This window comes from Phalacrocorax carbo, chromosome 2 (assembly GCF_963921805.1).
Source record: "Phalacrocorax carbo chromosome 2, bPhaCar2.1, whole genome shotgun sequence".
NCBI lineage: Eukaryota > Metazoa > Chordata > Aves > Suliformes > Phalacrocoracidae > Phalacrocorax > Phalacrocorax carbo.
This window is the reverse complement of record NC_087514.1, coordinates 115,670,069-115,696,835: the sequence shown is the minus strand read 5'-3', so window position 1 is coordinate 115,696,835 and position 26,767 is coordinate 115,670,069. Positions and strand designations below refer to the sequence as shown.

The following is a 26,767-nucleotide window of genomic DNA, read 5'->3' as shown; positions in this document are numbered from 1 at the left end:
TGAGTATGCAGTAGGGAATTTAGACAAAGAAAGATTGGGCAGTGGGGGGAATACAGTGTTTTGAAACAGCTTTTGTGATATTGGTTATTAAAATGACAGGTATGTTACTTTAACCAATTTTTTTAACCTTGTTTTAACATAGGCTCAACGGGATATCATATTTGAACTCCGAAGAATTGCATTTGATGCAGAATCTGAACCTAACAACAGCAGTGGCAGTATTGAGAAACGCAAATCTATGTATACTCGAGACTATAAAAAACTTGGATTTATTGTGAGTATTTTTGTGTGGTGGTACACTGAAAGTGGGTGAGTGCATCTGTTGTAGTACATCCTATAATTGGTCACTTCTCTTACTTGGTCTTCTGGCTGTTTCCTACAAGGGGATAGCATAATGTCTGTGGTGGTAGGTTTTTTTGTTTGGTTGATTGGTTTTGGTTGCTTGGTTTTTTTCAAATCCTGTTAGCTTCATGAGATTGCTTTAGCATAAGTTAGGGTTAATTGAAAGAAATAACTGTCTGAGGTTGAAGCATGTAGTCTTGCATGACAAGCCATAATCAAAATCTAACTTTTAATGATATCTTGGATGAACAGGAATTATCTAATGGATCTGTGGCAGACCTGTAAAGTCATTATACTCTGTTAGTAATAATGTGGACTGATGAGCTCAATAAATCTGAGGTAGGATTCTATGGTATTTACTTGTAGGGCCTTGTGTTTTAGTTGCTTGAAGTCCTTTCATCTCTGAGTAGGGGATGCAGAATCTCTTACCCTTACTTAATCAGACCAGTTGGAGTTCTGGTCTTGGCTGAAACTGTGTTGGTGAGCAGAGCACAATCTGACTAAACTGTTGCATACATTTATGTTAATGAATAACGTGTATTTTTCCCCCCTCTGGAAACAGAGCATGCATACATACACTGCAATCAGTATCTTGATTTATTGTTTATTTTAGGTTAGCATGCAATTTTCTTTCTCCTTAGGTAAAATTGTATGCTTCATATCTTATGTGATTCATTACTTTGCTGTTGGCCTGGCAAATACACACTGAATATAGTACAGTAGCCGCAGTTATAGGCGGGGTGGTTTTAAACATTGTTGGTGCAAGCTGAAGCTCACTGTGTGGTTTGAGCACTCTGCTCAGCTCTGTGGTGTAGGGCTCAACATTACCCTGTTCCCTTGTGGTTTTGGGATAAGGCTTTCTGGATTCTGATAGTTGTTTTCATTACTGATGAGTGAGAAAAAATTACTGCTGTATCAGTGCTGTTGTATCTGTATGGAGTCATAAGTAAATAGACAGGAAGGGAGGAACTTGGCGTTTTGGGGTTGTAAGCATGGTAGTAAAATCAGGGCTTTGAATAAGCTTTTGAAACTCCATGTGTTTGTTGTTGTTGTTGTTGTCTATGAATCTGTTCTCAGTTCCCATGCCAGGGAATCATAGGATCCTAGAATGTCCTGAGTTGGAAGGGACCCACAAGGATCATTGAGCCCCACTCCTGTCCATGCATAGGACAACCCCAAAATTCACACTATGTGCCTGAAGGCATTCTCCAAGAGCTTCTTGAATATTGTCAGCCTTGGTGCTGTGACTGCCTCCCCAGGGAGCCTATGCAGTGCTCCACCACCCTCTGGGTGAAGAACTTTTTCCTAATATCCAACCTAAACCTCCCCGGGCACATCTTCCTGCCATCCCCTCTGGTCCTGTCATTGACTGCTAGAGAGAAGAGATCAGCACCTGCCCCTCCTCCTCAGGTATCTGCTGCTCACTGTAGTTTTGTGATGTGTTGAAGACTCTCAGCTCCCACAGCTATCACTGACATTTAAGTATCTAGCACCTTTGAAAATCTGATCTTGGTTTCTTAAAGCTGCAGCTAGAAAACTGTCAGCATGTAAGAGCATTCAGCAGAAGCTGAACCAGGACTAACACACAGACCTGAATTCCAATCCTGTTTTTCTGCTGCTTAACGAGGAGTAAAGATCACTAGCTGTGCAGGCTGGCACTAGTTCTTCCAATGCTTTTGTTTCTCCCACAGGATATATTTTGATTCTGCAGAGCTGAAATTATTAACAGCAGCATTATTTAGCTGATAGGGTTGTGAGGAAAACACTCAGTGTGAATCAAAATGTGTTACTGCCTTGTCTGAGTTTGTAGGAACTCTCTTACTGTGCCTGTGCAGCAGGGACTTATCCATTATATTCATTACTCTCATTTGGGCTGTTCACTGGGAAGCCTACTGAAAACACCAACAGTTGTCAAAGGTAACTGCAGCACTGTTTACTATTTAATTCTGATAGCCTTCCACAAGGGAATGGGGAGCAAAGTCTAGGAGGGAACGGGAACTGGGTTCAAAGCATGAAGAAAATGTAAGGAAGGCATAATGGGAGATAAGAAGAAATACTGGAAAGTGAGCTGTGAAAAGAGCACCATAGCAAGGGTCCCAATGGGAGATGTGTTATCCCACTAACAGTATAATGAGGCAATGTACAAATAATAATAATGTCAGTTGTGAGCTTTGAGGAGCGTTATTCTACTCTGGCACAGAAGTTTTGCTTTGAGCTAAGAGCACAGGTGACCCTGCATGTACAACTTTTCTCACAGATGAAAAGGGATTTGGCCTTCCTCACAGAGCTGGAGAAGGAAGAGGAACCTGTTGTGAAATCTGACTGGTGATCGCTAGCCTCACACATGGGCCGTGCTCTGACTGGGCTCCAGTTAGCCTGGCGGTCTTCACCCCATCTACTTCTTTTCAGTCCCTCACTAAAGTGTCTTCGATGCTTTCATAAACTGCAGGTAGAGGGATGCGTTAGCAAACTGATCTATGCCCTGAATAATGGGAGGTTTCCCTGTTTTGGCTGTGTGGCGCAAGAAGAAACCCAGCCAAACAGGAGGCTGCCTTTGAATGCTGTCTTCATTCCACTGGTGTTGGTGGTCAGGATGCTAACTTCTTGAATTGATTAAACATTTTTTCCAAAGGGAAGAGCAAAACCATGTCTAGCCATGAAGTTGTTCCTGGACTGCTTGTTCTCTTCCTACATGTGAAATGCAAGAATTCTGTTCGTTTCTCTTGGCCACATCAAAAAGCTTTGCCCCACTACAGATGTAATGACAACAACAGACAATGTCCAGACGTGGTTTCAGAAGTTTACAATATCATTTGTAAAACTGCATCGTTAGAAACCTACATCCAGTTAAAGAAACCACAAGGCCTTTCCAGATGGTTGCGATGACCCATGTGAAGTTTAATATAGGCAAAGAGATTTTTAGATGAGAGTCTTGAGGAGGTTTATTAAAGTGCTGATGAATACAACGAAAGATGACCCACTTATGAGATCTAAGATACACTCCACCCAATTGAATTATTTTCTGACTCAATTGCAAATGAAATAGCCTGAATTTCTTCTTCCATCCTCTCCTTTCCCCCTGCCTTTAAAATCCCTTTTGGCAGGGAAGTCCCAACCAACGTTTATTGCTGTAAATTCTTGTAGCAGAAGTAGAGTTTTGTAGACTTTCAAATAATAATGTAGTTCAGTGTCAGAGATATTTAAAAGATTAATTGAAAATGGTGGGATATGTTCTTCAAAATGCAGGCATAGGCCTGACTCAAAATATTGGTGGTGATGTAAGAGTGAACGTATGCTGACAAAATCTTCTGGTGAAACAAATTTGTGATGCGTTGATGAAAGAATCACCATGTCATTCACAAATTAGATGACCCTTTGGATTAGAGAAATAGAAATGTAATTTTTTTCAGTGATACAAAATGCAATGGTGTTCATTTAGGACCACCAGCAAGAATTTCTTCTGGAAGCAAATATCTATGAGAAAAGATAAGAGAGATTGTGCAATATAGCCATAAAAAAATTCAAATGTTAAGCTAGGATATATCTGAAAAGATATTTTCTGAGTAGCTAAACTGTTAACGCATTTCTGAGACATCATCTAGAACACCATATAATTTTAGTTACCTACTTGTGGACTGATTGAACATAGGATGAGTGCAGAGGGCAAGGCTTGTGCAGTGATGAGGGAGATGTCTTACAAGAGGTGACTTTAAAAGGTTGGCTTGTTTAGCCCACCAGCCTGAAGGCTGTGGAAATACCAAGTCCGTGAAGGCTGACAAGGTGGTCATATGTAAGCTAAAAGGCAGTGATAGCAATCAGTTTATTTAAATGATTTTTAATTGGAATGGTGGGGACAAAATTCATTACTAGTCTAAAGATGGAGCTTTATCCTTTATGAAAAGGTTTATATACTATGTTTGACAGGGTGGATCCAGGAAACAAATCACATGAGGACTATATGGAAAGCAACCCCCTGAAGGTGGCTTGGAGGAGTCTGAAGGTAGACGTGAATTAGATGGATAATTACTTAAATGGCAGCATAGCTGATTTGTTATCTATTACAAGAACTTTCTAATTTGAGGGGAAGCAGCACCAGAGTAGATAGTTTGGAGGATGTGTCTTGTAGAGATCTCTGGAAAGAAGCTTAAAAACATAGTTGAGAGTAACTAAAGCATGCCTTAGGTAGAACATAGGCCTGATGAACTGCTGAGATTTTTTCCAGACTTGTTCTTTTTCCCTCTTCATGTCCCCGAGGAGCAGCTACTTTGTTTCAGCTTTTGATCTTACTCTTCAAAAATCCCGTTTCACAGCATGATATCCAAGTAGCACTCTGAAAATAAAAACTATTCAGTGTTCTCACAGGTTCTTCTGTGGTGCTTCCCATTGTCTCTTTGAATAGTTCATTAGCTGAAGCCTAGGCATAGTGTTGACCATTTAAAGGTGAAAGGAAGGGTTTTTCTCCCTTGACTTTACTGGCTAAGGAAAGATGCTCAGGATTTTATTTTGCAAAACACTTTCTACTTTCCTCAGTGTGTGGTTTCTGATAGACCTGTGTGAGTTACTGTCTGCAGAGCTAAGTGTATCAAGTCAGGCATTTGGAAAATGAAGAATATACAGTTAGCGACTGTCCCCTTGTTGTCTCTAGACATAACTTTATCACCAGGCCAAGTCTGTGGATATCTTAACCGAGAGGTTTGGCCTGAAGTTTAGGTTGTCTCTGTTCCACCAGCAAATGGGAAGAACTTGTTGAGGACATTATCTTTGCAGGCATGAGCCATCTATGTGTCAGAGTGACTATGGTGAGACAGGTTGGGGTTTTGGGGGTTTTTTTGTTTGTTTTGGAATGGAGAGTCCTTAGGTTGCTGTGGCCAAGAATAACTTAAGTAGTCAGTATCTGCCTCAATAATTACCCAGCATGATTTATTCCCTTGGATCCATTCTGCTTCCTCCTGTATGTTTATTCCTGCAGCCATCTTGAATAGAAACCCCTCTCAGGCTGTGTTCTGTGTGACTTTCATCTGCTTTGACAAATTAGAACAATTGAGCACAGTAACCTCCTTCATGTCGTGATATATTCCCCAGAGGAAGTCTCTTCTCTGCACTGAAAGACGGAGGTTATCAGCGAAATAATTTGTTATCACATAATTAATATTTTGTAATGATTACCCATAATCATTAAGGTGGTTAATGAGGGGCAAACTCAGATGCCTGCAGCAAGCGTGGACATACTCCAGCCTTTAATTGTTGTCCTCTTCAGTCTACCTAGTAGAGCTCTGGTGTGTATAATTTCCACATGCTCACTTGGAAGCTGCTTGTCCCCCCCCCCCCAGCTCATTTTTATGACATGCCCCATTTGTGTTCCCACCCCTGTCCCAGGATTTGGGAAGAAAGGAGTAAAGTTAAGCTTTGGAAAAGGGTGGAGGGAAGGTGGTGTTTTAATGTTTGTTTTTCACTACCCGAATCTATTCTAACTGGCAATGAATTAAATTGACTTTTCCCCATTTTTGATCTCAGGTTGGATCTGTCTCCTTCCAGCATTATGCATTGCTGATCCCCATTACTTAATCCATTCAATCTTCCTGAATTTCCTCTTTTCCACCCCCACTCTCGCCTCGTGATGTGGTTCTGCTCTGGGTTTTCCCTTGCCTCCCTCTCTCTACCTCCTCCTCTCACCCTGTTTGTTCCTGCATCAGTACAAAGCCTGCTCAGGTAGCTGGCTGTCATTTCTAGCCTTTGCACTGAAAGTTGCCAGGACTTTCTAAAGACAGACCCAGATTGCATTTTTCCTATGTTTTATTTTCAGAAATGGACGGACTGGGTTTAGCTGGAGTGTTCCACAGATTAATGTTTGCCTCAGTGTGGAAAATTTCAGTTGCCGTAGTAAGTGCTGTTCAAGCTATTAACAACTGAGAACAGGACCTACTAATGGGAAGTGCTGGGCAACTTGTAATAATAGCACTAAGAGACCCACCTCTTACTGACCTGTAGACAAAATGATTCATTTTCTTTTTTTTTTAGCGTACAGTGGGAGATTCTGACTTGAATAACTCAAACATAGTTAGAGTCAATTTTTTTCTAAAGATATGATGTTACATTTTGCTTATTATTTTGGACCATGAAATAGTTGCATCCTAGTTTTGAAGAATGTAACTTAAAGTGTTGATTTATTTAACCTAATAATAAATTATCAAACCTAATAATAAATGATAAACCTAATGATAAAAATTATATGGATGCAGATTTGAGGCATGGGTTTACTTGGAATGGTGTTATGTATGTATTAAGGTTCAGATTTCTATTGATAGAAAGGCAGTAGATAAAGACTTAGATTACTGTGTGACAGTCATTCAGCCTTTATTACTGACTGATAGAAAGAAGTAAAGAGTCAGAGTGAAATTATGCAGTGAAAGGGCAGTGCACATTTCTAGGAAATATTCATGGTGCGGATTAGTGGTAGTCAATTAAGCAGCATATTGAGATCGGCTCTGAAAAGGAAAAACTGAGCAAGACCGAAGTGGGCTTGGGATGCTATGCCCTGCAGGAGTATTGATAGTCCTTAAATACTCTGGAATTGCTAATGGAAGCTAGTTCTCTGAAGCCCCTTCATTCCAGCTGGACATCTGGATTATAATGGTAGTGATGTGCCAGGCTAGAGAGGATAAGGCTTTCCTAGGAGGGAGGGGTGAGAGGGAGATGGACAGAAGCAGACCTCATGTGATGCATTTACTTAGCTGTTCTTGTTGAAGACCTGAGGATGGTCATCCTTGTTCTTCCTAAAAAAGGAAAGCCTGAGCGTTTGAAGTTTTAAACTCTTATTATGGCTTGTAGAAGTGGGAAAGCCCAGAACAGGAAGCTGAAGTTTTGTGATTTGGGGACTAAAATCTGGAGCTGGTGTAAAATGCTGAAAGACTCATCTAAAAGGTCTTGAATGGTCATTTTTAGCTGTTCTGTTCACAGCACTCTGATGTTTCCTCCTGCTGGTGACATTCTGCAGTGATGGGAAGTGTTGCATTGTTTATCCTTTGGGGGACCTTTTCAGCTATAATAAAAGTAATGCTTTCTTACATAAAGATTCTCTTGTGGGCTTTGGCAGTGGCAGAAGAACATTTTTAGAATTATTATGTGTGCCAGTCTAGATCTGGACCTTTTTAGAATTTTAACCCAATGATTAAATCTTATAAATTTAATTGTAGGACAGCATAGGTGACAGGTTGTCTGTACAACTGAAAAAGATGTGTAGTTTTCCATCCTCCTCCACTCCGTCTACTCCCACAACCCTCTTTCTCTATCTACTATCTGAAAACTTGTGAAATAACTTGTTGCTGGAAAATCAGTTTGAGAAGATTTCCTTTTGATGAGCTATTCAGATATGCAGTGGCTGAGGCTGCTCTGCCTCAAGACGGAAGTGTCTGACCCTCAGTTTGGTTGCCATATTTCTATCTGTAACAATGGCCACTCTGAAGTAAAATCCTTTGCCATTAATTAATGATAGCTAATAATTAATCACCCTCCAGCAGAGCAGAAACCATGTCTAATGGCATTCCACCAGGAAGGAGATTCTTCTTCTTACCTTTCATTGTAGTACATGGTTCATAGATTTGAGTGTCCTTTTATTTACCAGAATTAAATTTGCAGATGCTATGTCCAGAAAAAATCCATGGTCTGCTCTTTGCTGCTGAAATTTTCTTTAACATTGAACCAGTAGGGAAGGACAGAAATGTATGTAGGATTTATTTTCTCATTTTTACCCTTATGACCACTAGAGGTTGCTCTTCTCCATTGTTTGCAAGCTTCGCTCTCCATTCTGTCATTCAGTTTTGAAGCTGAATTCTTTAGCAGGTATTTGAGAAATAAGCTATTGCTGATTTGTTCCTCAGGGTAAGTTTTGCAAGGTGAAAAATAATCATACATATTTATTTCTAGGTGTTATGGAAGAGTTGTAGTTGTATAGTGACTATTCCTTGCAGTTTTTTGATCACCTTGTAATTAAAAAGACATAGAGATTCATATGACTGTATCTGCTTTCTTAAGCACTTATTTGGAAGTACTTGAGACAAAACAGAATTTCAGGACCAGTTCTATCGTTCCTCTTTTCAGGGAGTAATGTTTACCTATATAATCCTATTGCTGTGTATAGGAATATCACATGAACAAGATCTAGTTGCTGGGATCCAGAACCTCCTGTAACATTGATCTTAAACCAATGAAAGCATCTAAACTAACGTAAATGTTTGAAATGCGTGTATATTTCATTAATATTGTCTGCATCAGAAGTGCAGCACAACCTTGTACTAGAAGAGCAGCAAAGTTGAATGTTTTTAGGAAAAGGCATAAATAAGTCATTAAAACCATAATTAATTTCCTTCCCTCTGTCACATTTAATTACATGCATGTGCAATATTTCTTCTATCTGCCTCTGCTTTTCTCCTCCTTTACAATTTGCTCTGTATTTCTGTCATGATCTTTTTCTCTTGTTTAGCCCCAGGCTGATAATTATAGTCCTCCTTCCCATCTGTCTTGGTTTCTGCCCTACCACTCTTGCCTTCCTTCTTCCTTTAAGCCTTCCCACCCCCAGATGCCTGACTTTGGCTCTGTCTTCTCATTGTTGCTGTGTGCCCATCTACTTAATTCCTCTTTCTACTCCACTCCTGGTTTGCTTTTTTCTCTAAGCCTTGAAGATGGGGCCAAGGAATGCTCAAGACAGACAGCGTCTTAAGACAAAACCGTGCGTGCTCCAAAAAGACTTGTTAGATTCAGTTCATCCTGAGTTTTTGTTATGTGGCCAAATGCAGCTTACGTTCCAGAGGAATTTCAAGAATGTCACAAGAACAAGTCTTTTACTAATCTAGAAGTTTTTCTTGCATAGCACAAGTAAGCTGGAGTTTCTTAACAAAACAATTGTGTAAAAATTTATTTAATAACAATACAGTACTTGATAAAACATTCCTAAAAATGAACAAATCATTTGCTAAAAACTTGCTAAGGAGATGCTAGGCATTCTGTCCTGATGCTTAAATAGTTGTAAAGTATGGGAAGCAAAAGAAAGTCTAAAAATGGAAAGTGTCAGACAACCTGAGCTGCAGGTGGCACAACCAGTTTTACTTGTAATTTAAACATCTTTGTCTAGTTTCCATTTGCTTTTGACATCTTGCTTCCCTAGTGTGTCTGTGAACATCGCTACTTGATAGATCTCTGGCAGAGCAACCACAAGTAGAGGTACTAAAACCTGTATTAGAAGGGTGAACAAAATAAGTGATGTTTAAGAAAAGAAAACCAAAGTAGAATAGGAAGGAAATATAAATGAACTGATGATGATACTAAAGATGTAACTAGTCTATACTGGCATTCGAAGGAGCTACAATCAGTAAGTCCAGTTGTTAATTTTACAGTTAAATTTCCTGATTCTATATGGAGATCATTCAGTCTGAAAAGGGATTTTAAAATTTTATTTCCTATTTAAAAAAAAAAGTCTCAATTTCACTTGTTGAAAAACAAACCTTAATTATTAGCTTAATATTTTAGATTATTTTACAGTATGCAGCTCCACATGGTAGTCTCACGGAATGTTTTCAAAGTGAATACTTAGATCTTCTCTTTACAGTAATATTAAATATCTGTCAGGATTGGTTTTCTTTAATATTCACCTGAAGATAGAAATCCTTGATTTACTGTATTTATAAATACAGTATATGGCTTGATATTATTTGGAGTACAGCTGAACCTCATTTTAAAAGAAAGCTGCTAACTTTGAAGCAGCAGCAGAGGGCACTAGCATCATACCAGATGTAGGTTGTTCACAAAAGTTGTTCAACAGCTCACTTGCACGAGTACAGAATCATTTCAGCCTTAGAAATTGTAGAAATAACTGTTCTGGGCTGTAAACTCCCATTTCTCAGTTAAATGCCAGCAGATGTTTGATGTTTAGGCTAAATGATACCTCTGGGTGCAATAAAAAGTTACTTAATTTGGCTTGCATGCTACAGTTTGTTATATAGTACACTCTGCTCAGAGTTTCTTTTTTGTCTGGCACTTACCGGTGAGATATTTTTTCCCTCTGAAATAGTAGTTTGTTCCTGTTCCTGAGTGTTTTCAGCCTTGTGTAGGCTCCACAACAGGGACGCTTTCTTGCAATCTGGATTTTTTAGGGTTTGGGTGTTTGATTTTTTTGTTGTTGTTGTTTTTTGGGTTTTTTTTCCCCAACAGTCTCTGCAAAACTGTAAAAGATGAGATTTTGTAAATGTAGTTAAAGATCTAATCAGAAAAACTTATGTTTGGTTGCCATCTGAGGCCACGTTCTGCAAATGTGAGCAGAAGCAGCAAAGCATCAATCCCTTTCCAAGCCTGAGAGCAGAAATACAGAAATCATTGATGTGCCGTGCAAGCTTACTCTCAGCCATCCAGTGCTTGGTGCTGCTAAGAGCCCATAGGTGTGTGACCTACTGTGTTCTTTCCCATAAGACCAGTTTCATAGATTAAAGTTACTGTTTGCCATAAATGAAGCATTCCACAGTTTCATGTCATGCTGCGTATTTGGTACTAGGTTGTGGAAACATGGGACTGTGTTGGAATTAGGATTGCTGCACGCAGAATGAAGCACTGCACGCTGAGGTTTGCAACTTAGCAGAATTCATGCTGAAACTCCACTCCACACTGACACCTAGACTTGCTGAGACATTCAAGTCAAAGTGTGGCTGTGGGGGGCATCTCCTGTGGTATAACTTAGAGGGGGGTAGTCCCCAGGGTTAGCGTTTCATTGGCAAATCTCTTCCGTTGAGCCCCTGAACCACTTTGAGCAGTGCAAGGAAGTGTGGGTAGATGCCTGCTGAGCACAAGCAGGGGACAGCTTGGTTGTCCTTCATGTGCATGAGTGGGGCAGAGCTGGTGAGGATGGCTTGGGGTGCAACCCCCCAAGGGAGAGGGGCGATATTCTCTGGCCACAGGGGCAGGTGCTGTCAGGTGACTCCACAGCTGCTCAGCCAAGTGTGATTGCAGTGTGGTACAAACACTGAAGAATGACAAAAAAGGAGATGAGTGACGAAAAACATGAATTGATCAGTAAATCCAAACAAAGATAATGCATTTTTTCTTCATCATCACTCTGTTGTCTGCTGCCCCTGAGTGCTAACAGAGGGACACAGAATTACTGCTGCTTGGAGGCACGAGGTTTTAAATAGCTGGGAGAAAACCTGAGAAACTTCATTTTATAAACAAAAATTGGTCAGCTGTAACTGGGAAAACATGCACAGTGGATGGTATCTATGTATTAGAGAAGCTACTAAGTTTATATAAACTTGGTACTGTTGGCCTGAGCCAATAATTGCACAGAAGGTGGCGCCTGGGTCAGATGCATCATTATAGTGACCAACAACTGTGGGTAGCAAGTCTGTATGTTAAAGCTGCTGTTCTTGCCATGCAGCTGCATGTGATTTACCAGGATTGTTTGTCAGGAGCAGGCATCTAACAATTTTCACATTTTTAAATGAATAAACCAGCCTTTTATCTTATGCCGCTGAATTCCTCTTAGCTTTAGTTCTTCTATAGGAGAACAGATTTAAAGGGGGGAAAAAAAAACCCAACATTTTGCTGGGCTACCAACCTTCTCTGACCTTTCAGTATCAGTTTAAGAATGAAGTTAAAACTAATCAAAATGAGGTATCTGTGGTTGTGTGTCTGTGGGAATAAACTGATTCTGTATAATCTCAATCTTCTTGTGTTTTGATTTTCTTAATACTTCATTTGATCATTTTGTGTTTATTATAAATGTTAGTTAGAGGAGTGGTCCTTTAAACCAGTTTCTTAATGACAGGATAAACTGCTGTTTTGCAGGGGGAGGATAAAAGGGTTTTTATATTTTTATACCTCTCCAATACTTTAGATTGTGAAATTGTAGAAATCAAATCTTAAACTCTTTGTGATTTACAAAAGTATGCCTCTTTTGAAGAAAACTCACTGGCAAATGTAAATGTGCTAATGTAAAATTAGGAACAATGGAACATTGCATTTCTGGTATATGTTTTATTTATAGACTATCTACGATTTCAGTGTCTTGTTTTCTTGTTTGCTGCTTATTTACTATGTGCATCCCCTTGTGGGGGCAGGCAAGCTCCATGGATTTGGACATAGTAGGGCTGAGTAGTTTGTTTCAAGTGTATCAGAACAGTGTAGTCCTTTTACTGGTAATTGTTTTCTGACCCCTTGTCTTAGAGATGGATCTTGGACATCTTTCTCTGGATATTATGTGCTGCACATGGCTCAGAATTTGCATACAAAAAAAAAAGATGAAGAAACAGGGGCCCCCAGCACTGATCAGACATAATGACATCTCTTCTTTTGTAGTGTGGGCTTCATCTGTTTCACAAGCCTTGACTTGGATAGCTGATTCCACACAAACCCTTGCTTGATATTGAAGTGATGGTAGTTCTGTGAAACAGTGTAAATTCAATTTAATGTTAATTACTGCAAATAGGGTTTTTTAAGCCTATGCAATTTTCCAGTGTATGCAAGCGTACAGATATGTATGTTACTTAAATGTACTTATTGCTCTGTTCCCCCCCTCATTTTTCATGGTTTTTTTTTACCTTTTGTAAGACTTAAAGGACAGTAAATAGCATAGCACAGAAAGTATTTAGATTTTCATCAGTTACAAAGAATTACACTCTCTTTGAATATATGATTTCATTAACTTAGGCCTGTGAATGAATTAGAAGACAAGGAGGATGAAAGTGTTTCATTTGTGAGTAACCGCATTACTTCCCCAGCTTAAAAACACCTTCCCATCTGAATTCTGAATATTTTGGTGGTCTGATGTAGTCAGCTTGTTACCCAGCCCCTACATGAGCAGCAATGGTATGTGTTCTTTAAAAAATTCCTTAATTTTCTTAAATCTTCCTACATTTTGGTGCAGCTCCATCATCTTTTTGATGTCTGTTTGGAAGAAGCTGGAAGCAGAGTAGAACAATGCCCAGACATGCAAAACATATCTACATTTCGCAGAGCACAGCTGTAGTCACAAAAGCTTTACGTCCCTGTAGAGGGAGGCAAAATAAAATGGAGGTCAAGTGAACTGAAATTCCCCAACAAATGGATCCAGTGGGTTTTTTTGTCTTTTTGTTACCTCGCTACTGAGGGAAGATGAGGGTATACTGTAGGTTGGGCATAGGCTATTGTTGACTTAAGGCAGAAGTACGGACTCAAAGATTTTTAGGAGGGATTTGTCCTTTTTCCCAAACCCATCTCTGATATCTACAAAGCTTGGCTGTTTGTACTTGAGCAGGGGGAAGATTTGACTGTAGAGCTAGTTATTTTGTATGTGGGGACTTACATCCAAAGACAGGTAAAATATCGTAGATGTTGACAGTTCCTTTAGTGTAGATTAGTTTTCAGCTTGTCCTCTGTGGTTACTGGAAGCTTGACCTAGTCACAGGTAATAAAAGAAGTGGCAGTGTGTGAACCACAGAGCCCTGTAGTGGCAGCAGGCTTTTTTACCTAGGACTGTGAGTCCGTGTACGTAGCCACAGATGACATTTCAGCTCGATTCCCCAGTTTTAAATTTTGACAGCTGTTGTATCTGGCTGCCAGGTAGCCAGTAGATTCACATGGTTGATTCATTTTGAAGTGGAGTTTTCTCAGACACAGGGCTGACTTCTCTCTATTCTTTATTTGAACTAAACACAGCCTGGCCCTTTCCTTTTGCACATGACAGCCATTTTAGCTAGCTTGCTTGAAAAAGAAAAAAGTGAAACCTTGCTACAGAAATATCTGAAAGGAGAGCAAGATCTATCCCAGCTTACATTTGTGATACTTGGCACTAGGTTTAGGCTCCTTGCAAAGCTCACCATTCTCAAAGCAATGCGTCTTGTAAGGATGCAGGGATGACCCCAGCAACTGCAGTCATCGTTATTAATGAAGTTCCAAGGAAAGTATGATTCCCTGCACAAATGGAGTGCCAGTCGTCTTTTTCTGTGGTTGTGCCATTCCTACCATAGTACATGAGCATCATAACTACCAGCTCCAGTAAAGGGTGTTACAGCAGGAAGGATCCCATTCGGAGTTTCATTCAAGTCTTCTGAGTGTTGATGTGTGGGAGACGCAACTGCAGCAATTAAGGGAGCTGCTTCCCATGTGGGTTCCCTGTAGATACTCATCCTTGGGAAAGATTTTAATGATTATTCTTACCCTGATTTTGCTTGATTGCTTATAGTTTAAGTAGTTTTTCTTTAAAAGAAACTAAAACTGAAAGGTGTTTTAATTAATGCACTTTAATTACAGAGGCAAATGTTATGTCAAAAAGGTTAGGTTTATCTAAAATTGAAGTGTAACTAAAACAATAAAAAAGATGCTTTAGTAGTTAGTCTTATGCTTAGAAGTCTCTGATTCGAGCAGCCCAAGATTTGTCAGAACTTGGTTTTGAACCTTTCATTTTACTTAATAAAAAGGTCTAGATATTTTTTTTCTTGTTGATAGGCTTTGCAACTCACATGTTTTGGCCATATGCTAAAATATATGTGTGTTTACACTTGTTAACTATTTTGTGTCATACCTGTAACTTTTATACAAAATGGCTGTTGAAGAGCTCTGAATTTCTGCTTAATAAGTAGCCTTTGAACCATCAGTCAGGACTCTTAATACTTGTACACCAATATATCAACAGAGCCAGCCATTATGCTTAAATAATGAGTGGAAGTCACAGTGTACCTTATACAACAGACATTAAGCTTACCTGAACTCAGAAAAAGGCTTTCACGCTAAAATTGGACCTAGGAGCACTAAGTTTAACTCATTTCCACAACTGATAGGGTTCACAAACAGACGTAAAGGTACTCAGGTAGGTTTTGACTCTGCTATGTCTGACATATCTAGTTGCAAACATTTAATCTGTGTTTATTTACAATATTCAAGTTTAGATGGATTAATTTTTTCCGCTTGCTGTTCCTGCTAGCACTTTTCACACTGTTTTCTCACATGACTGTCTTCTTGCTAGCTTGATAATTATCCTGTTGGGCAGGATGAGAATTTGTGCCTTAGATCCTATCTACGTAGAAAAGGCAAACTGCTTTAATGACACTGGTAAAATTAAACCAGTTGACCTCCTGACACATTCCAAGGTCATTAAAAAAGGCCTATAACACTATTTCTTTTTAGGTTAGGGATGCTCCATGATAGTTTTTCCTGGTGTACTTCTTGACTGCTGTAGTTCAAACAATACAAAAATGGCTTCCTGGACAGGACATGTGTAATAGACTTCCATCGTGATTTTGAAAGAGCTGGAGCTATCTGAAAAGCTGTAGCCCTTGGTTGCTCCCCGGCTACCCTGGCTGGAGGGATACCTGCCTCACACCTTTCCAGCTGAGCCTCTAGAAAGTCTCCTGGGAATGGTCCCTAATTCCCTGCAGTGAAAATCATCTGGATTAGCTCACGCCATGTCCAACAGCAGTTTCATCTAAAGAGGACTGACTTTGCCCAAAAGCATGGAACAGGCAATCTGGCAGGGTCCAGTGATGTGGCTGGTAAATGAACTGGTAATCTCAAGTGTGGAGTAGTAATAAACTAGTATGGCTTTTAATTTCTCGACCCAGTTGAGCTAGATCTGTGAGTGGACATTTGACTGCCTGTTCAGTTATACTGTAAACTTAGTGGATGCTGGGAGATATCTGGTAGTAATTTCTCGTGCTGAAAATATGTAATTGAAATAACCATGTCCCATTGATTCATTTTAAATATCCCCAAGAGGGTACATGACCTCTTACTGCTTGATAACTTCATTTGCCCAGAAAACATTACTTCAGTAATAAGAAGTCAACAATCTGTAAAGTGCTAAGCATGTATCCAACTTTAAAGTCTGTCCTTGTTACCTAAAATAAAACCTGAAAGGTTGTTCATAGCTGCCATGTGTTGACCAGATGTGATCACTCTAAGTTATAGCACTCATTTTAGATTCTTTTAGGCTTTCAAACTATTGCCACTCTGTAGGGCTTAAGATCTTGGAAACCAAAGCACTACCACTGTGTAACTGTAAAGCTGTAATATAGGTATGTATAAAATAAAAAGAATTATACAAGAGCTTTATGTCTTCTTTACAACGTGTAATTTATTCATGGCTGAAAATATGCAGTGCGTGTCTTTTGACGTGGCCTGTTACGTTTTATCTGATGACTTTACCTGATTCGGTTACACCACCGCAACATTCAGATTTTTGCAATTCTAACCACCATAGCATCCATTCGTGACTGGGGCAGATTTCTGGTGGTGACTTATGTGTAGAGCTCTGTGGTGCTTTACATTAGATTACACAGTAGCTCAGTGAATCAAGGGAATACAGTACTCAAATTATGACTTTTTTATTTTATTGGGCAAATTATGTCCAGACTGTGCTTATAATTTCTTTGCTATTGGGAAGGTCAGTTTTATGTTGGTGAGTTCAGACTTGATCCAGAAAGGCAGTTGCTTAACATATTATGTAGATTGGACTGAGTTTTATTATTGAAGGATAACTTTTGCAGTCTACTAATATGTATTTCAAAGCTGTTATTACAAAAAAAACCCAAAAAGTTAAGCAGGTAGAAATGGCCAAATTCTTGCTGAAACACAAAGCTGGAAAAAGCTGGAATTATGTTAGTTGAAGTAAAAACTACCATCGTTGTATGCAAACATAATTTTTAAGTCTTTATAGAAACTATATCCAGTAGAAATATACCGGAGTTATTTATATGTGGTGAGGCAGGGAGGATGTGTTTTAAATGGCTTGCACTGGAAGTACCTTAAATGATTTTTTGCGTATTTGTTCAAAGATATAACAGTTGCTGAGCGTAGATAGTTCTGACTTGAGGTAGTGTTGACTTTGGGTTGGTGGTTGTTGTCGTTTTTTGGTTTTTGTTTTAATTCAGGGATCCCCCAGCCATGTTTTCATTCTATCAGAGTTCTGTTGGAAAGTTTAAAAAATCATCTTTGGAAGAAAAAAAACCCTGTGCATTGGCATATTTAAAGAGTTATCAAGGGAAAACCAAATCTGTTTGTTAGTTCTTGCTTTCATTGAATACATAGAGGTTGAGAATTCCCAAGTCACTGTTATGTCTCATTAAATTGGATGGTGGAAGTTGTGTGCATCATCAACCCTTTGAATATAGTGCTGTTAAATAAGAAGACAAGATTACTTCCTCATTAAGAATTTTAGCTGACTACCTCTTCACAAATGTTTTTTTAATGTAACATTTTTTCATATTTGTAATTCTTGTGTAAATGAACAGATGGGAACATTTGCATGTAAAACTTCAGGATTATTTAGGGAAGGGGTAAATGGTGAGGTTGTGTCCTCATTGATACTTCCAACATAAGTTTATCAATTCATAATTCACTGCGAATATCGCTTAAAGTTCCCACCCTCCTGGTCCCGAGTTCTTAGGAAAAAACATCCCTGTAATTTCTGTACTATAATTTCCTTATTTGACCCAGGGAGGGATTTTGCATAGGTGCTGAGTACCCAGGTGAGTGCTTTCCTTCCAAGTCCCACAGAACAGTGGTTTAGATTTAAAAGAAAGAAGAAAATTAATAAGTGCAAGTAATTGACAATGGGAGAAAGCGATTACTGTCCTTTGCGCTATCTTTGCAGACAGATTGTTCCATTTTCTTTAGAAAAAAAATATGACCAGTTTTGAGAGGGTTGATTTTTAGATCAACAACGTTTGAATTGGACTCTTCTTCTTCAGATGTTCTGAAGTTCTTTTATCATTAGTTCTTTTACAATCCTAATTCCTCCTTGGGATCTTCTGTAGTGTTTCTGTCATACAAACCTACAGAAGGGATGCATGCAGAACACCCTTTCACCTGAGCTGCTTTGGGGTTGGGAAAATGGAAATTTGCTCTTCTGTGTAGAACAGCTATTGCCAGGTCTAGCACCTGCTGCAAGCAGCTTTCAGGACAAACTAGTGTGACTTGGGAACTGATTTACATAGTTAAACATAGCACTGATGCAAAATCTGTGATAGGCCGTTAATATCTGTCAAGACAGAAATAAAAAGTTTGTACCAAAATAGGCTATGAATGCTGGAAAATAAATGGCTTTTGTGCTTCAGCATATTCACGTGGAAGGTACTGTTGTTAGGAATAATATAAGGAAGGAGGGGTGCTTATTGCGTTAGCAGTTATCTACTGACAGTACACCATTACTGTGATTAGGCATCTCAGTGCGAGGACACATTCTTATGACTGAAATCTATACATCCCTCAGAGATTGCCTTGGAAGCCCAGAGTAAGACAGTGGAGCCATTCAGGATGAAAGACAGAGAAGAAAGCTTTACACAGCTAGGACGGCGTGAGAATGCTAGGTTGTCTGAATATAATTGCTGCACTGGAATTTACCCAGAATGGCTGTAATCTTGTGAAACATGCCATGTGGGTTTTTTAAAATTTGTTGTTTTCTATTTTTAATGACATAAGCAGACATGATTTGGGGTTTACATCTTATCCAAAAGAATGAATTTTCATTTCCACAGTACCCTACTAAGCTGGATAACAAATTCTGATGCTTTTGGTATATTAACACATGTGCGATACAAAAGCGTAAGCCGTTAAATACTGCTCAGACACTGAAGCTAAAAGATGCATAGATAATATTCAGTCTAATGGAAAAAATTAAAAATTATCTGAAAAATCGGAGGTAACAAATCTGTTGCATTTGTATTTCTTACTCTTGCCTTTTTATAAAGAGAAAAATGCAATAGACTTTGTACTAAACAGATGCAGCAATATGCCTGAAGCATTGTGTTCCGTATACTTAATAAATTACGTTGTAGGTGGGGGTGTTTGCATACTTCTGAATTATTCACTACAGCATTTTAGATAATTTAGCTTTGTATCTCATTTCTAAACCCACTCTCAATAAGTTAATATTTCAACCGCAAACATTCAATGCGTTAAGAAAAGGATGCTTTTAGCAGGAGGGAGGAAGAAGGAAGGGAACAAAGCAGCTGGCATTCCTTTTGAATTTGAAGAATAATTGAAGATAATGTATTGTCTTACACATGCCAGAACTCTCTCGTGGATCCTCAGCTATTTTCAGCTGGCATGTCTTCAGTTACTTGACTTAACAGAGCTGAAGATCAAGCCCTAGTTATGTTGGGATCCAAAGCAACAGAAACTTTTGAAACAAACAACTAAAAATAGCTGTTCATAGTCTTGACTCAGAAAAAGTAATAAGTGATGGAGAGATGGCTTTTTTGATTGAACGTAGAACTAGTAGCGATCGTAAGAGACAAAATGAGTCATCCTCCTAAATGTGGTAAGATTTCTTGTGTCCCCACTTTTTTTTTTGTCAACATTTCTTTATAATTTGAGATGTAGCATGGGATGAAGGAAAGAACTATTCAAGCAACAGTAGGTTAGCCTTTTTATTTTCAGTATCCTGCTTTTATTTTAACATTGTTGGTAAATACAAATGAAATGAGCACTAATACTAATATCTGGAGAAGGATAGCTGGATCATGATCCTCTCTGCTTGCCAGGTATTTATCCAAGTATAGTCTGTCTGTGCTGTAGCTTGGGGGTAGAGAGAATATGTGCAGCCCTATGTGAAGCTCTGCTTGCAAAAGACATTGTAAAACTGGTGCTGTGTCGTTCCCTGTTGACAGACAGCCTCTCAACAGCTTTGCCAAGGAAACATGCTCATGGTGAGGCTAAGTGTCAAGTAGTGTTCCCCAAGAATTGTCCTTTACACGCAAAATGAAGGTGGGTTCAAATGCATAGAAGGTGTAGCTAAGATACTCATGCTGGGGTTGGAGGGAGGGGGGAGCATTTGTGTGTCTGCCAGACCCAGCCTCTCAACAAATGCAGTTTCTGCAATGCTTGAAAGTGGCAGGGAGGGAGGGTTTCTCCTTGCAGAAGGTGAAGTCTGTTGGGCTTATGATCTGTGTAAAACAGTCTTGTTCTGATTTTTAAATGTTCTGACTGATAAATGTATCACATGTGGAAGATGGAAGATTGAGTTGGGGAAACAAACAACCCTGCGTGTCCCTGTACATCCACCCCCACCCCCCCCCCCAAGGTTAAAGAAAGATGCGTTTTTGGAAAACACAACTCAGTACGCCTTTGTTTTCCTGCTCTAGACTACTACCCTTCTGAAATATCTACTGTGTATATAATCTAGGATTTTAGACACCCTCTTGGATCCCTATGGCAAAATGACAAGCCTATGATTGCATTGCTTGTACACCAGTCCTAAGTCAGAGATGTAAAACGAATAAATTGAGCACGCAACCTTCAGCCCAAAATCTTTGTCTGCTTTTAACGTTGCAGCAGCCATCTCAATGTACATTTTTTGGTTCCTAGTACTTCTAGTCTTTCACATGACTGTGAATTATTGACTGGCTAAAACCAATCTATCATACATCTAAAGGTAAGATAGGCAAGAGAGTGGAATCTCTTATTTCTACAACTTTATGGCCTTGCAGAATCAACATGAGGAAAAGTAGTAAAACCCATGCTTTTGTCAGCGAGGTGGGTGGATCACACAGCAGAAACAGACTGATGGAAGAAGAAATCTGTGCTGATCTTTGCCAGTTAGTTTTCTGCTAGTAAATGCACTTTTAAAGTCTCTGTCAGCTGGGTCTTGCAGAACAGAAATGCCATCTCAAAGCAGCTAGGGAAATCTTTCTCTGTCAGAATGATGAGTGGAGCTGGAGACACTGCAAAGGTGATACTGATAAAAGAGCATAGCAGACGATAGGCATTTTTTTGATGGAGACATACTCTTGGGCCTTTGTTTTTCTGAGCAGCTTCTGTGGTGTTTTTGATCCTGTCTGTAGCCAGGCAAATGTTCATCTCTAAACCATGAACTACATGAAACTTATTCAAATCTACATTTAATTCCATCTAATCAAAAGATGGACTAATGAATATTTTGAGCAAATGTAGTTTTTCATGTAGTGTGTGAAACTAAACTTCTGAAATCTGTAGGAGCGTGTAGAAGCTAACGAGTTTTAGATATATTTGGTATGTTCATTTATTCCATAGTTGAAATTTGTAGATTCAGAACATAAACAAAAAAATTTACCTGAATTCCACAAGGTGAATGTGTTTAATTTCATACACTTCTATTTGGTGCCCTTTGAGTTCAGCAGTCCACAAGATACAAAAGATTTAATATAGCTTTTGAATCTAGTGTTTTCTTCTCCTTTTCATGGTTTATTTGAAATCATTCCAAAGCAGTTGTATAAATAAGTGTTTTGGTCGCTGTTTACATATATATCTGCATTTACATGTAAATAGTACTTGCAGTCTGTAGTACCACTGATGAGTCTATCTGCCATGAAAGACTTGAAGATCTGTGCTTCTATAGCACTCGATCTTTGGGAAACTCCATTCCATAGGTACAGAAGTGAATGACTGACATGCCAGCCTTGTAGTGTTTGCATTTGGCTTTATAGTTCTTTGAGGCGTGGACCATTTCCTTTTTAAGAATTTGCTGCTCAGCAAAAAGAGTTCTGTTGCTGGACTTTGGCACAGCATGCTAACAGGGTGCATGTCACTGGGGAGCTGATAGCATTTGTAAAGATGCTAACCGAGTGATCTTGTTATCATCTTACAGAATCATGTAAACCCAGCAATGGATTTTACGCAGACCCCTCCAGGAATGCTGGCCCTCGACAACATGCTGTACTTTGCTAAACATCACCAGGATGCTTATATACGGGTAAGGAATTATTTTTGTCTTTGAGACCTGTGTGGTTGCCTGTTCACACTGATTGTCCTGTTTACAGTTGGCTTTGAGGGGGAGGTTCAGAGTCCTGATAATATTAACAACAAATTCTAGGAAGGCAAACCACGTAACACTAAAACATGACCTAAGTCTGTAAAAGCTTTGGGAGAGACCTGTACATCTCTCTGGTCTGTCATTGCCGAGTCAAATATTACAGTTACTACTTTTTGCAAATATTACTTTTTGCTTAGGCCCACAAAGAGAAGGGAGATGAGCTTGTGCCTTTTTCAGATGCATGATGGATGTCCAAAAGCTCAGAGATGAGTAATTTTGCAGAATTCTCTGCCCTGCTCTAAGTCTACCAAAAACTGTCAGGGTTTTCTGTGGAAAGGAGGCTTTCATGAGCAAATGCCTTGGTAAGTGACTGAGTTGGCAGTGTCCTGAGAGTTAAGATGCTCCCACTAAAACTACTGCTGTAGGTGAGATAATGCTTGGAGAAAAATAGGTAAAAAGCATCATGATTCACTTGTACAACCTGTTCCTGCCCCGTGCCCACTCCACTTCCTACATTTGTTATTTTGAGGGTAGTTAAAGCAAGTTATGTGTTGCATCCTTACAAGAAGCAGCACACAGCTGAATAATACCTGCCTCCGAATAGAACAGCTTTTCCTGACCTTTATTGAAGTCAAATATTTGCCAAGCATAAACCTAGCAAGCACAGATGGGAGTAGAGGGTAGTCTTAGGAAGTCAGTGTCTTGAGATAGTAGGGATGGTTTAACTCCCCAAGAAAAAGTGCACATGCAGACGTGCTTAAAGAAGGTTGTGTGTAGAAAGGAGACAGTAGACACACCAATCATTTCTACTAAAAAGTGAAAAGTGAATTTTTAATATGAATTATTGTCTCATTTTTGCTCAAAGTAGAACAGTGTCAAAGCTCTGATAGGTTTGCAAAGGGCATACTGATACCCAGGCCAGGCTGATCCGTGTATAGAATAGGAGACCGCAAGATTGTCAGGTGCGCTCTTTAAATATATCTTTCTGCCTCAGTCTGAATCTAGCAATAACTGTTAAAATAAACTGTGGTACCATGCAATACATCAATATTTATGAAACCCTATAAACTCTTGAAATTAACTTTTATTTCACACACTAGGCAATGAGTATGTTTTCTGGATAAACTGCTGAAATGTGGTTTTGTTTGTAAAAAGAGAATGGGTTACTTTTTCTCATTAAAATTTGGTAAGATCTGAACAGTGCTACTTCATAGGCGGCTTCTGAAAATTTTAAATTCAGAGAATATGCTTAGTAGGGATAGCCAGTGCTCCAAATGAGAGAGTTGTGCTTTAAAGAAGTCTGAAAGAGTTTAAAGAGGACAGAAATTCTGTTGAAATAGAGCTTGCATTAACATATCAATTTTTTCTTATTTTTCATTTTCTTGTAAATGCTATCTTAAAAAATGGGTTCCGTTTAGCATGTAATTAGCCACTCTTTAGAAAGGAGTTCGGTGCTGGCTCAGCTTTGTTTCTTTAACACAGTATTTTTGCTGCTGCATTACTGAGAATTTTCACTGTTATTTTGATGTCTGTTTTCATTCTTGTATGTTTCCTGTTAGGAAAGTGGGTGCTTCATGTATTTCCCACCTGAGAAGGAGTACGCATACACTAGAAATGCCATCCTGAGGCACGCTCAGATTAAATTGCTTGCTCAAAGCTGCTTTGGGAAGTGTTAACACACCTTGCGAGTATGATAGCCTACCCATCTTTCCTGAGTGGTTCTACATAGTGCTTATACTAGCATTGCTGGCATGGTAGCGCTCTCATCTGCGGTGGCCCACCTTGTCATGGTAACAGCATGCTCAACACCTCCGAGATGAAATGGTGTTGTGCAACTCCTGCAGCGCTGCTAGTCTTTGATCGCAAAAGATATGTACTTTCTGTCTTTTAATCTCCTTGACTTATTAGCTGGCGTACAGTAGTTTCCTGTGGGCCCTGACATGCCTTCTCATTTTGAGTTCCTTATTTCACATCTAACATTACCTTTCCTTAATGGCCTTTGGCTCCCAAAGCTCCCACAACATGAGGTGGCTCTACATGTCCATCCTGATGACCTTGCTTATTTTTTCAGATATATTTCTACTGCTATACCCTGACAAAAATTCCCTCTGTGGTCAAGGTTAAGTTCCGCAAGAAATTGTTAGCTACACAAATAACACTTGAGTACTGAACAACTTGTTTGACAGGAGCTCTCCTCCTTTTTTCATTGTTGATACTAGGAACGTTTTGGTTCCTAGGCGGAGAGATTATTTTCAACTTGGCCTTTGGCAATGCGCTTGATTGCTGTACCATAGGTTAATTCCTAAGACCCCAAACAAGATAATATCTGTGCTGTGCAGTAGTTAAAAATTGAGGCTGGAGACTAGAATTGGTTTGAAATGAGCTTGGAAAATATGAAGCTCCTCCTGACAGAATGTGGTGTATTAAGCAAAGATGCTATCAGGAATTCATGATGGTTTCACTGAGTCTAATGGCAGTGTTGCATTTTAATGGGCAGCACAAATCACTGCAGTCTGACCTGCCAGTTCCTTAGGATGCCCCAGCCGCACAGCCCTTAGTTAAAGTATCTTCTTGAATTCCTGAAAAAAAATGGATAAGGAGAAGTTAGAAGACAGGCAGTAAGTACTCTCTTCCCTTTTCATTCCTTGTTCTGCCTCTCATAAGTGATTGTGCATAGAAATAACTTGCATAATAAATGGATTAGTTAAGTGGGAAGGATGCCTGAAACTGAAGTGCCCTTTGAGGGGGGCGGTAGTGGGGCTTCAAAGACCAATACCAAACAAAAGTACTCATAGGAAAAATAAATAAAATTGCAGTGTGTTGAAGAACATGGGTAATGAAGGCAGTGGAGCAGAAGGGTAACTCTGCATCTTGAAAGCGGAAAGCATTTCAAGGTGGAAACACAGGTGTCACATGGTGAAGGAGGAACAAAAATAACCAAACTTTTTTCCCCCTCTTTGATTATTTCTTACCTACTTTGCCATGATCAATTTCTCACGTTCACCTTTCCCTGTTGGATACTACAGTAATATGTTTTCTTTACTTGCTGTCTTCCTTCAGATAAACACAGTGTTGTTTTTCCTTATTTAGGCCTCCAGTTGATAGTTTCTGAACCTCAGATTTTGTTTACTCTACAATATGACTGGAGCCTCCAGAAAAAGGTTGTTTAGTGGAGGGGGAAAAATACCCCCCATGGTTTCTTTGATCTTGTGGGGTCCTTAGCTATCATTTGGATCTTTAAAAAAGTTTCGTATTGAATTAGTTTCCTGTTGAGTTAGCTTTTCTTTCTGTTCTCTATTAATTGTCTGGTGCTATCAGTGACTGATATACACTGCATTTTTTTCATGTTCAACTCAAATAATCAATCGCTATCGTCAGAGACTTTGCTTTTAAAAGGTGATGACATAGTATATGGAATGCATTGATGGAAGTAATGTTGAGTCTCTGCAAGACATTTTAAAAGTTTCCACGGGAAATAATTGGCAGCTTCCCAAGCTACATAATTATAGGACAGTCGGAGTGTATAATTAAAGTTAACAGTGAAGAAAATGATTGGAATAAAGCTTTGTGACAGATAATTTTTTTTTTTGTTCTTTTGGAGCAGGCAAGTCCCCCCCACTTCCAATTCACTCCTTTCCAAAACTACTTCAGCTTCATGTTCTACCAATTTTAAAAATAAAATTATAAGTTACAATTTAAACCAGACTTTATTCAGTGCAGACATCTTGAGATTTTTCTTACTGGTAACTTGTAGCAGTGTGCCTTCAAAACTTTCCTGAGTATAAAAAGTGTCTGGAGAAAAACCTTGCCACGGAAATGCTATCATGCCACCATTGCTATAAATGTCTCAATTTATTGGTGCTTTGTCATTGATTTGTTTGGGAATTTGTGGTGCAAGACTATTCAGATCCATTTTGTTTTCAAGATGCAGTGAGGAGGGAGGTATGAATACATAAAACCGAAATATTTTGTATGCGTATGTGCTTGTAAGTGTGTATTCATTTGCCTGATTTTATTTTTTGTACACATGCACTCCAGTGATTATTAATATTGATGTAAAATAATGATATTTGCTTAGTTTGGTATAAAGTGCAAGATAAAGGAACCAAAATGGAGCGCTCCTTTTATTTGTAACCCAAAAGAGAAATGTGCCATGTTTGTGCCTGGGATGCTTCTATAGAAACACTAGCTTTGCAGTTTCAGTGAGTTGACCTCTATATGTGCAGTCAATGTTCATTCAGGTGTACTTGATAGCAGGCAGCAAAATCAAAGTTACTGCTCTAGTTGTGAGTGGACTGCCATTCGTCTTGGATCTTGGCTAATTTAACAGTGTTTCCAGGCAGAAAGAGCAGATGCCATTGAGTAAACTGAATTTACAGCAATTATACCTTAGCTTCTAATGCACTACTGTTGAAATATTCCCTTTTTTCACATTTTCCTCACAGTTCTCTAACTATAGTGATAACCTTCATCTGGGAGGGAGTGTAGGATTTTACTTGGAGGTTATCATATTTCACAGGAAGTCAGCTGAGTCACAAAGTCGTCCAATACAGCATTGTCTACGGTGGAGTCCACATTTCTCATTCTAAGAAATTTGCTTTTGATGACTGCCAAATTGATGACTTGTCTGTATTTTTCTCTTGCACTTATGACCAGCTATATTCTAGCAGGTCTCACTGGTTC

General features: G+C 39.1%; 1 protein-coding gene across 5 annotated transcripts in view; it reads left to right on the top strand.

Moving 5' to 3' along the window:
- ELMO1 (engulfment and cell motility 1) overlaps positions 1-26,767 on the top strand; it is a 314,254-nt gene that overhangs the window by 124,653 nt on the left and 162,834 nt on the right. For all 5 annotated transcript variants that reach the window (XM_064443946.1, XM_064443945.1, XM_064443950.1 and 2 more), the window contains 2 exons: positions 143-274; positions 21,920-22,024. In XM_064443946.1, the coding sequence (XP_064300016.1) occupies positions 143-274; positions 21,920-22,024 (237 nt within the window). The remainder of the gene's footprint in view (positions 1-142; positions 275-21,919; positions 22,025-26,767) is intronic.